At 35.8% G+C, this 12419-nt stretch overlaps 1 protein-coding gene and 1 long non-coding RNA gene across 7 annotated transcripts; one reads left to right on the plus strand and one right to left on the minus strand.

Moving 5' to 3' along the window:
- Positions 1 to 343: 343 nt before the first annotated feature.
- LOC113005590 lies at positions 344 to 4189 on the plus strand. Its single transcript, XR_005575763.1, has 3 exons — positions 344 to 1301; positions 1582 to 3257; positions 3464 to 4189. It is a non-coding gene; the product is annotated as an uncharacterized LOC113005590 (long non-coding RNA).
- On the minus strand, positions 2713 to 7897 carry LOC113005591. Of its 6 annotated transcripts, XR_005575759.1 has the most exons (6): positions 7734 to 7897; positions 7209 to 7449; positions 6664 to 6904; positions 6325 to 6502; positions 5600 to 6258; positions 3541 to 3627 (listed from the first exon to the last, which is right to left on the minus strand). XR_005575759.1 is itself a non-coding variant. In XM_039454545.1 (5 exons), exons 3-5 carry the CDS (start codon positions 6890 to 6892, stop codon positions 5793 to 5795), a joined length of 873 nt encoding a protein of 290 aa, XP_039310479.1. In that variant the 5' UTR covers positions 6893 to 6904; positions 7209 to 7449; positions 7772 to 7897; the 3' UTR covers positions 4949 to 5792. The 6 variants fall into 6 exon arrangements, 3 of the variants coding, with proteins under 3 accessions (XP_039310479.1, XP_039310477.1, XP_039310476.1); XM_039454545.1 differs by lacking the exon at positions 3541 to 3627 and having other exon boundaries at positions 4949 to 6258; positions 7772 to 7897; XM_039454543.1 differs by lacking the exon at positions 3541 to 3627 and having other exon boundaries at positions 4949 to 6258; positions 7241 to 7449.
- Positions 7898 to 12419: the final 4522 nt, after the last annotated feature.

Here is a 12419-nt window from a genome sequence, read left to right on the forward strand (position 1 = left end):
CTGATGAACGGTGTGACGTCCCGTCATATTCCCCTATTTTTTATAATTTTTGAAAATGTTTGATGCACTATTAGTTTAAACACCATAAATTTACATTTGACAAGATTAAAATAAAATTGACTAACCTTTTCTGGCAACAAAACCAAACCTCATTTCTAAAAATTTACGTCAACCTAACTAAAACGTTAAAGGTGTTAACACATCTTTTTGCAGCATCAAAGCCGAACTAACTGACCAGGTTATGATATACAATTATGACGTTACAATTAATAAACTATGGGAATTCTCTGATTGCGAGGTTGATTAAATAATTGCCACCCAATAATTGAGATAATAATTCAGTGACAACCTTGTCACCGCTGGTGACCAGCAATTCCATTATTCCTCTGATTAAATTACAGAAGGACATGTGCGGTAGGAGAGGTGCAAACCGCAACAACAACAAGCCTGCATATAGAATAGAGACGGACCAAAAGAAAAAAGATGGTGAGGGAAAGATAGCGAGCAAACAACCAACGAGGACTGGCACCTCAGTACCACGGAAAAGAGAGACAGAGAGCGACGACGCAGAGCCAAAGACGCCGCAAAGGGCAATCACGCCAGATGCGTATAACATTATTTAAGTATAATAAATATTGCAAAGCCAGCGCCATTTATACTACAAATTATAACGCAAATTACAATTAGCCCAAATACACCACAATTCAACTTGTGGATTTGCCGCGCTTTGTAATAACGTCGTCGCCATATTGGCGGAGTGATATGCGACAACGCCCGAAAATAGGGACCTCAGGGAGAGAAGGCAAGCGTCGCCATATTACGAGTCAGTCGGTTACAGACTGAGCTCGGAGTCGGACCTATGCCACCGGGTATATGTCGTATGATGCAATGTTGCATCATCTCGCGCGCGAAGCGAACAGTAGAGCTATTAAATAAGAACATTGTAAATAGTGACTAGGGACCGATTGTACTTTTGTTTTCCTTTATTATTACGTGTGTGCAATAAACATTATCTTATGTGAACCGGCATAATTCATTTGCGCAACAAACGATGATAAGTCCCGTTCCCATGTCACTACCTAAAACAAGAAGTGCATAGACGTTGAACGCAGTGCATTATTCATTACAATCCGACTTAGGGCCTGAGCAGAATGGCTGCCTTATAACCTTAAGACAAGTTTTATGACTTAAGTCTTTGTCTTTAGGAACGCACAATAATTATCTTATGTCTTATGTCTCAAGCAGTCTCAAGGGGCCAGTGAGGTGTTTATCGTTACGAAGAATATTACGTATTTAAACATGTAATTACTTTACTGCATAATAAATGAATAATTTATAAATATCAGTAATTATATTTAATTTTTTTAAATATGTAAAACGTGAAATATGTTTTATATATTGAAATACATTTCAATAAATGTATATAACCTAACTTCTACGTTTAAGAAGATTTATTTAATGTACTTGAAAATTAAGTTTTTATTAAATTTGAGAAGAATTTTTATTAGTTTTTATAAAGAAATTTAATACACTTTTTATAAAGATTGTTTGCTTTAACGCATGTTAATCTGTATTTTTCAGAAAAGTTTGCTGTAAATCCTGGCACGTTGTGCAATTGACAAAGCTCGTCCCAGCACCTCGCCAGCAGCAATTCGACGGGATTGACGAAGGAATTTTCGAGGCCGACGCCGCCCGTCATCAGGAACATCATCAAGAGCTGACTCTGCTTGTTCAGCAAGTTCATAGTGGTTCACAGATAGCAGGAGCGAGAAAAGCAGCTTGTAGTTCTCGAAAAGCGAGCAGCATATATTGATTTTTTTATAGGAAATTGTAAAAAATTTTAAGTATTAAATGAAGAAAGATAAAATATTTTGGTCAATTATTTTATATTGGATACTTTTATATAAATTATTAAAACGTAAAAAAAAACAAATAAGATGGTATAATAGAAGATGGCGTGTGAGACCTGTAAATCAAATAAGACATTTATATGGCGATTATGAAATACTTTTTCAACACTTAAAAAATGATGAAACTTTATTTTTTCGTTACACAAGGATGAGTTTGCCATTGTTTAATAAACTAGTTTAATTAACTGAACCTTATTTAAGAAAAAATAGTTATCGAGCACTTCCTGCAGAACAAAGACTGCTAATAGTATTAAGGTAATAAAGCAATTTTCTTATCTGTGTTTGAAAAAAATTACATCCTTTATAAAGTACAAATAAACACAAGTTTTGTAATAGGCACATTTGACAGATAAAAAATTAGTTTAGGGCAATTTTGTTAAATATTGAATTATTAGTATTTATTTTTTTAAGAATCTGTTGATTGGTAAAAAATAAAATAGTATATACTTAAACATTGTGCAGAATAATTAACTATTTGTTTTGAAATGTGCCTTGATAGTGATTTTTTATTATAATCAATGTTAATAATATAGGTATTGAAACAAATGTTTGTTAGATATCTTGCCACTGGAGATCTTCCCTTATCTATTGCTCTAGCTTTTCGCATTGGTGAATCGACAGTGCGTATGTTAATTAAAGAAGTATGTCAGGTTTTAATAAATGTATTACAACCAATATATATGTCACCACCAAATGAAGAAGAATGGAAATGTTATGCTGAAGGTTTTTGGAAAAGATGGAATATGCCAAATTGTGTGGGAGCAGTCGACGGCAAACACATTACTTTGCAATGTCCCCCTAATTCAGGAAGTCTTTTCTTTAATTATAAAAAATATTACAGTATTGTCTTGATGGCAGTAGCTAACCATGTATATAGATTCACGTTAGTAGATGTTGGTGCTTATGGTGGTAACAGCGATGGCGGAATTTTCAATGAGTCATTAATTGGAGAAAATCTGAAAAATGAAAATTTAAATCTACCAAAAGGGACTTTCGAATTACCTGGCAGTCAAGATCGTACATCAACTTTTTTTTTAGCAGATGATGCTTTTTCACTAAGTACTAGAATTATGAAGCCATACACAGGAAGAAATTTAGACGAAAAACAAAAGATATGCAACTACAGATTTTCTCGCGCTAGAAGAATAGTCGAAAGTGCCTTTGGAATAGTGCCTTTTCGAACAGATGGAGGATATTTCGACAGTCTATTTGCATGCTACCAGAAGCTGCTGATATAATAATTACAGCATCGCTTTGTTGCATAATTTTTTAATTGAAGAAGAACATAAATGTAAACAAAAGTTATATAGTACAAATCAATTTCTTGAAAATTGCGAAAATGAACAAGTACGAAAAACATTGTAATATTCATTACACTAAGAATAATATGTGATAGTTTCAAATTTTAAAAATTTATTAATATAAATGTTAACACATGGTGTATAAAATAGATAAATAATGGTTTTATTTTATGAATTCCAGAGATATTATTTCAAATGTTATATATATGAATGTTTGTAATACAATTAAACATGTCTTTTTTTCTTTTTAAGGAAATGCGATGGATGTCTTTATCAGAAAATCAATGTGATGAAACCGTGTCTTCTGCTTCAAAACAAAGAGATATACTGTGTAATTATTTTATGTCACCTACAGGAGAAGTTCCAATGGCAATACGATTACGTGCGAAGGGGTGCATACAGTGAAAATGTTTAACCTGAAAAATAATTTATGTATACGTCAATTTTAATTATTTATATACCTATTATTTTCATTTTTTATTAAATCTTATTTTTTTTACAAAACATTAAAATAATGGAGCAAAGTATCAAAAATTATAATGCAATAGTTTAATAATATATTCCAGAGAGAGTTTAATTTAGATTACTTTTATTCTTGCAAAATAAAATTTTTTTATTGTCGACATTGTATCTGTGTTAAATTATATTGCATAATACTAATTGCAGTCTAGTTGATGCTACAAATGTTACGTAACGTATAACAATAAAAAAAATTTCATAATTAACTAAAAAGTCAGTGTTCAAAAATTACTTCAAAACATTTGTAGCGTCAGGTACATCGTGTAGGAAGTCTTTACTTTAATTATAAAAAGCACTACAGTAAACGATCTTTACTGTAATATTTTTTATAATTAAAGAAGACTTCCTGAACATACTATATTTTATCAATTGTATTATATTTATAACAAAACTTTGAAATTGTTATATCGTATAGTACCGTAAATAAAAATAAACATTTACTTTTAAACAAAAATATAACACATGAATTAAACCTTTCCTATGTCCGTAAATAACAAACCATACATTAATACGTGTGCATATATGTATAAGTAATCAAACAAAGAAATTGATTTTTAATCTAAAGTATTAAAAACACAAAAATAATAATAAGACTGCATATTTTGCAATTGCACAAGTATACTTTAAATATGTTGAATAACAAAATTATGTGTTCTACTTCAAAGAAAATAATTAAAAGTATTTGTGTAAATTCTTATATAATGTTTTGTAACGTTACGCCTTTCCGCCGCCGAACGCAACGCGTAAGATCAAACACGCGCGCGCGTTCAGCTAAGCATGCCGCGATCACGCGCTACCATGCGTGCCGCGCGCCGCGCTCGGCAAGCGTCCCTACTCCGGCTGGCCCCACCACGCGCGCTGACTAGTACATACGACCGCGCGGACTGCTATATAATATAAGCCGGCAGCGAGCAGCCGAGATCAGATCACTCCGAGCCACCGATCTCAAACCTACTCCGCTCCTGCGCCGGGTATTCTCGACGCTCCTTAGCTTGGGCATTCTCAAGCACTTCCCCGGAACGGGCATTCTCGTTCTAACTTTCTCGCGACGGGAATACTCGTCGGTCCTAACGGCTGGGAATACTCGGCCAATCCCATCCTCCGTTCCGCGACGGGAATACTCGTCGTTTCCGCGGCTGGGTATTCTCGGCCAACAGGAACCGTCCGTCCCGCAATTCCGTTCTCGGGGATTCTCGAGACCCGCACCACCGTCGGGGATGCCCGACACCGTTCTAAGGCTCATTCCGCAAACCTGTTCCCTACGGGGTGACAACACTCCGCAGGGAGAGACCGCTTAGGTCTCTACCGTCGACCGCACTCGCGTATCGCGGAACCGTTCGCTGCACCGAGTACTACCGATTCCGCGTATCGCGACCGACCGCCGCGCGGGCCAATAACGGCCCGTTTAACTGTACGATAAGTTAGCCGCTTCGCGGCCCTCCGATCATTACTTCCGAGCGCTTGGGCGCACAATTCCTGTCCGTTCGTTCCGGAGCTCCTGGAATCCGCTCCGTTTAAATAGCAAGTACGCCGCGAATACATTGTGACCGTTCTCTTAGTTTCACGCGGGCCGACGACCGCGCAATTAAGCACTCCCGTGCCGTACTACTAATCGCGGAGTTCCTAAGATGCGTACTCCTAAGTGTTTTAGATATTAAGTGTACCGCGAATATATTGTGACCGACCTCTTGATGTCACGCGGGCCGACGACCGCGCAATTAAGTGCCGCAATACTATTCGAGTAGTTCAGTATTACCCGATAACACTATCGGATCTGTATCATTTCATTTTTGTACTAAAGCATAGCCAAATATATTTAACCTCTTTCGTTTTCACTACCAAACCACGGCGTTATCATTGAATACGAACCCGGACACACGGCGAGCACATCCGAGCATCCTATCCTGAACCTAGAATCCCGTAACCGACTCCGAGAAAGTACCAGCGTTACAGTTTGACACAGCCTTCTTGAACATTATATAATAAAAGATAATATTCCACAAGTATAAAATATGTAAATAATTAATAAAGTAAACAAGGAAATTAAAACAAATTATAACTTTTATAAAAGAGAAAATAAAGCATCAGTTATCCTCTTCTTTTTGATATTTTTCTCAGATTGTGGAAGATTTGCCAAATGAGCTATAATAAATTGTGCAAATGCTTCGTCTTCTTTAGCGTCATGATTATTGTCTAAAACATTAATGATTTTTTGGCTAACAGAAGAAAATATGTTTTCAAGATCTTTTGTTTCATTTACTTTACTTTTCTTTTGAATAGGTATCTTTAATACATTCATATCTTTTTCAGCATTTGCACATTTACGTTTTATTTGTGGAATATTTTCTTTAATATTTTCATTTATTTTATCTTCCTTAGGATTATCTTTTTTCTCATATATAAAGTCACCAGACTTTTCGTTGCTGTCAAATGTTTCGTTTGGTCTATACTTTGGAACATTTATTGGTAGTTCGGAAGATGATATAGAAGATATTGGAGCTTCATTCGGTTTTATATTGCAACGCGTCCTGAAAATAGAAGATATATAAATATTTTCGTAAAATTGGGATTTTTCAGTAATCATAACTACAAACCTACGTTTTTGGACATAATCATCAAGAAATGACAATTGGGAATAAAAAGTAAAAGGTTTATGAGTCGAAGCAGCATTTCCACTCTTGTATTGATTATTTAAGATTTGTTTTTCCCGATTATATTGATTCCGTAAAGATAAACATCTAGTTTGGCAATATTCGGGTGTATAAAAGTTACCTGATAAATTTGGAAATTATTAAGCAATGTTTAAACCATCAATAATAGTATATATACAATATTTAAATATTAGAACCGTTTTAAATTCAGCATTATTTATATCAATAATTGAATGTATTGTATTAAGAAATATTAATTAAGAAATTACGTTTTTAACTCACCATAATTTTTATCTTGCATTATTTTTGAAATTTCATTCGAAGCGTTATCTTTAATTAGCTTGTCTTTAAAATCTTTGTGTCCTTTATTATATAAAAACGGACGTTCTCTATATAATTTGATTAGAAAAGAATCACCGTCTTTTTCCTCTATAAAAATGTCACTCTTCTTTTCATTTGATATATCCTCATTGCATACATATTGCATATCAAAACAATATTGATGATCCATTATTTTAATTGACTGAAAAATTTAATGTAAATAAGGAACTGACTATATATATATATGTGTGTGTGTGTGTGTGTGTGTGTGTGTGTGTGTGTGTGTGTGTGTGTGTGTGCGTGTGTGTGTGTGTAGAATAAATTCAATTTAATATATATTTTTTGCAAGCTCAATCAACTGGTGGATAAAACTTAACTTGAGGTTATGTGACTCTTGAAATTTATCATATTCTTCTTGTATTAATACATAATTTTAATAATTAACAAGATTGGATAATTTGAATTATATTATTATTTCATATTATATTGAAGAAACAGATGCTCACTTATTTCCTGTACGTCAATGTATGCCTCTCACCCTAATTACAAGCTGCTTTTCTCGCTCCTGCTGTCTGTGAACCACTATAAACTTGCTGAACAAGCAGAGTCAGCTCTTGATGATGTTCCTGATGACAGGCGGCGTCGGCCTCGAAAATTCCTTCGCCAATCCCGTCGAATTGCTGCTGGCGAGGTGCTGGGACGAGCTTTGTCAATTGCACAACGTGCCAGGATTTACAGCAAACTTTTCTGAAAAATACAGATTAACATGCCAACGTTAAAGCAAACAGTCTCTATAAAAAATGTATTAAATTTCTTTATAAAAACTAATAAAAATTCTTCTCAAATTTAATAAAAACTTAATTTTCAAGTACATTAAATAAATCTTCTTAAACATAGAAGTTAGGTTATATACATTTATTGAAATGTATTTCAATATATAAAACATATTTCACGTTTTACATATTTAAAAAAATTAAATATAATTACTGATATTTATAAATTATTCATTTATTATGCAGTAAAGTAATTACATGTTTAAATACGTAATATTCTTCGTAATGATAAACACCTCACTGGCCCCTTGAGACTGCTTGAGACATAAGACATAAGACAGTTATTGTGCGTTCCTAAAGACAAAGACTTAAGTCATAAAACTTGTCTTAAGGTTATAAGTCAGCCATTCTGCTCAGGCCCTTATTGTGCGTTCCTAAAGACAAAGACTTAAGTCATAAAACTTGTCTTAAGGTTATAAGTCAGCCATTCTGCTCAGGCCCTTACCTGTGCACCGACAAACATTACGCAGCGGCGTAATCTATCCCACGACGACCGTTGACAGGAAGGACGAGCCTGGCCAATCACGTACGAGGATTCCTGAAACAGACAGAAAGGACAATTACATATCCCACCTTGGTAATTACAGGATCAAATTACCTGGCGATCGTGAGATCCACGCAGGATTCATCTGAAAGGTAGGTGAAGTAACCTGTAAAGTGAAAACTCAGAATTTAGCTTTCGTTCGTCCGGTCACAGTATATTACGTACAACGCGCAGTGAATCTTGCAACTTAGCACTTTAATAAGAGGCAGTTTCGCCCACCCGTGAACCTTATAAAACCCAAATCATACGAGACGTTGAAGGCACGCTTTATAAATATGACATGCGTCTTAGTAAAATCCTTCCAAGCAAACAGAAATTTCATTTTCTATCACTCTTGTAATGGCGACCGTGACAGGACACGGCGTGTGTAATTAGTTGCAAGATCATTCGTAAATACGATAGTGAAATCGTTAACAAGTAATTAATGACAAAAGATTTTCCGTAAAATCAGGAAATTATTCATCAAAATAAAATTACTATTTTACGAGCTATTGTGGACAGCACATAAAAGTGACGCCGTATCCACAAAATAGATTCACCCAAGATAATGGACTATTCCATGCAGTTGTGGAGAGCATAATACTCGACCGCGTATAATAGACTCACCCATGCATTGTGGACAATCAGATGCATTGTGGATAAGACTTAATTAAATTTAAAATTAAATTACTTTTACAATAAAAATTGATTATTATTCAATAATCAATGATCCTAAATGCGCAATAACGTTATGCTAAATTAACCTTTCATATGTTAAACGCGTAGATTACGTTCGAGGTACAGTCGTGTTTAAAAGTGTCAGAATTTCGTAAAATCTTTTAGATTAAATAAAATTACGATAAAGTGACTCGACGATTTCATCCTTGTTAGATGACGTAATCGCCAGTTGTGGATCAACGCGCGGGAAAACACATTTTCATTGCACGATAAAGTGTAAATTCAATTCGGTTATTCCGAAACGCATAAAATTTGCGTCAATTTAATAACAATCTTACGTAACGTTATAAACAAATACGAGTTGTGATTAAATACCATTTTAACAATTATTCCAAGTGATACAAGAATCACATGTGACAGATTGAGGTTAGGTTACCCAATTGTGGACAACGCATAGTGATTACTTGCAAACACATTAATTGTGGCAAATTAAGTAAAAATTAAATAAAACAAAATACAATTTGAGTATTTTACGGGTATATAAGTGAAATTTTAAATACATAATTAAATTTTAAGTAGTTTATGGTTGAAACGAACCTATGCCCGATTTTGGTCAGACTATTGCATTAAATAAGCATAGTACAACCCAAATATACAGACATTCATAACCTTAAAGCAAATAATTGCAAATAGCCATATTCTAAAGGTGATTTATGGCCAAATTAAGTTAATAATTGCAAATTTCAATCTCAATTACTACATTGTGGATTAAACATAATAAAGGACATTTCCGTATGGATTAAGTCCATTTTTATGCACATTGTGATACGCATACGTGCAAATCCCATACCTGCTTAACGAATTTATGCTAGTTATCAATAATTATCATAAATTACTATATAAAAGCAATTTATTGTGGTTTTAAGCCATAGTTGCTATATATTCTAATAAATATAAGCACTTATTCCATAAAATCCATTTATTTGTGGATAATAATCCTAATTATAATACAAAATTATCTTATTACATAAAATAACTATACCTGTACTTTATTCAATGACTATATTAACAAATAAAGTATTTATTAAGTAGACCTTACACATTTGTGGATAATATCCAATTCTATATTATATTCAATAACTATATGTATCCTTATCAAACAAAACACATATTTGTGGTTAATATTAATAAGATATAAACAATATAACATATGTTTACTGAATAAGTTTAAAATTAACTATGTAATATATGTAAACAGAAATACTAATATTAAGAAAAATTTATTTGTGGATACACAGTACCCATTTTAAAAGTTCACCACAAAACTGTGCATGACAGAAAAGCCATCGTAATATTCGATGCACAGGGAACTCGAGAAGCGAGTTTTGAACATATTAATCTATGTGTTATGTTTCAGCGCCAAGTTACGACTATGTGTGTTACCGTAAACCGTAGATTATGTTGAAGCGAGCATTGATTAAAAGCGCATACGGATTAATCGGTTAATAAACATAAATGCAATTGTTAATCTTGAAAATCGTAAACGCAGTACGCAAACACTTGTTAAAATCAGAATTGCAACCGCGATAGCCGTGATATCGTTGAATAAGACGCGACACCATGCCGAATTTACCTAGATCGCCGATCCAGACGCGAAATACAGCGCGTACGATGCAGGATACGGGCGACAATCGACAAAACGTCGACAATAACGAACAGATCGAAAGCCAAGCGAGCGTTTCGATTTCGCGAAGATCGTTATCTTACGACGACCGACCAGTAGGTGTATTAGGTAGAAATATTGTGGAAGATACTACTTTACCCACAACCGCGAGCACCGAAATGGCGTCAAATACTAATCGCACCACGACGGATTCAACTATTGTGGATTTGATTAGGAGATTATCAAATAAAATTGATAGATTAGAAGCGCGAGTGCAAAACGTTACTAGGGAACGCGACAAAACTGCGGAGAACGAGATTTTGGCGGGAAATGCGAGCGAAGCGGGACCGCGTACACAAAAACAAACCTCGATCTTCATAAACGTTCCTGGAACGTGTCTAGCCAACCGCGATACGGACAATGACAACAACCAATACCACATCTTGACCGACGACGACGTCTTCGGTTCCGCTGGAGCCGTGTTAGGTTCTGAAGGAGGAGCCGGCGGAGGCGGAGTCGGTTCAGGCGGAGGCAGTGGTATTCGATTACCACGAGGCGGATGGTTGAAAAGTCCATTCGAACATTTAACATTCAGGGGAAAAGACGACAAACAAAACCCCGAGTTATTTGTCCGAGATTTTGAAAACATAGCTAGGGAAGAACAAGTACCTGAGCAAGATCAATTATTTTACTTTAAGCGAGCGATAAAATCGTGCGCGAAATATTGGTACGAAATGACCAAACCAGACGACATCCAGACCGCGAAAGAAAAGTTTCGTGAGTATTATTGGGGTCGAGAAGCGCAAACTGCGTACAAAAAATTATTATTTACGGGTAAATACGTACCCAACAAGGGAACGTCGATGGCCGAATACGCAATGCAAGTAGCATTAAAGGCGCGACTGTTAAACCCACCGTTACTAGACGACGATATAATAGGTATCTTAGGAGACCATTTTCCCATAGATGTAGCTAGGGAAATCAGACCTACAAACGTTCAGACGTTGCAGGATTTAGTTAGACTACTAGATTCCATAGAAGCGACGCGTAGAGGACGTAAAAACGAAAGCGAGCCACAAAAAGGTAGCAATAACGCAAACAAAAATCTAAATAAAACCGGAACCACTCCGAAACGCAACGCAAACGCAAACAAGCAGCAATTTAACAGACCTTATGGTCAACAAGCCGTATTTTCATCGCGAAAACAATTGGCTATTACCGCGTCAGACAAATCGTGGAACGAGTCCAATCGAGCGAGCGAACCGCGAGCGAGATTCAATAACAACAATAACTCATTGGAAACGCGATCGCGAGAATACCAGAATGGAAAAGTCGTAATCACCGAGGTTACAGACGGCGTTGATGAGGCTACGTAGCGGAGGAACGTCGCCAAGATCGACAACCGCTATCAGAAGCAGAATCAAAACAAGAATGTGGGACAGCAGCAGCAGCAGCCACCACAACAACGCAGAAGGATGGCAACTGTAATCCGCGACGAGACGAGCGAAGTAGTGCCAGTATCCAACCAACCAAGCAGAGCGGTCAATATAGATAACAGCGTAGACAACAACTTATTCGTGGACAAATCTGACAAATTTTCTGACAGATCCATGAATGTCATGATGCCAGAGTTCAATTCGCCGTACCCACGAAACAAACAAAGGGGAAAGCGAAACTCAAGGCCAAAGATTAAAATGATGCCAACCGAACAACAATTTGGTGGCATTCATATGATTCACCATCAAGGTAATGTACCTAAACCACACTTAGTGGACTATAACTATTCGAGAGGGAGGAAACCGACTGTTCGTCAAGAAAACTTCGATGACGAGTCAAAAGTGAGCGAGTTGACGAGTTCGAACACCGCTCAGCCACAAAATCCGACCGTACACCGAGAGGACGAATTGGCGGGAAACCAGACACAATCCCATTCCGAAGAAGATTTAGAAACATATAAAAAACGCATGAGTCAGTTGCAAAAGGACTATGCGAGTTCCTACAGAAAACAGTCCGTTGAAAA

This window comes from Solenopsis invicta, chromosome 10 (assembly GCF_016802725.1).
Source record: "Solenopsis invicta isolate M01_SB chromosome 10, UNIL_Sinv_3.0, whole genome shotgun sequence".
NCBI lineage: Eukaryota > Metazoa > Arthropoda > Insecta > Hymenoptera > Formicidae > Solenopsis > Solenopsis invicta.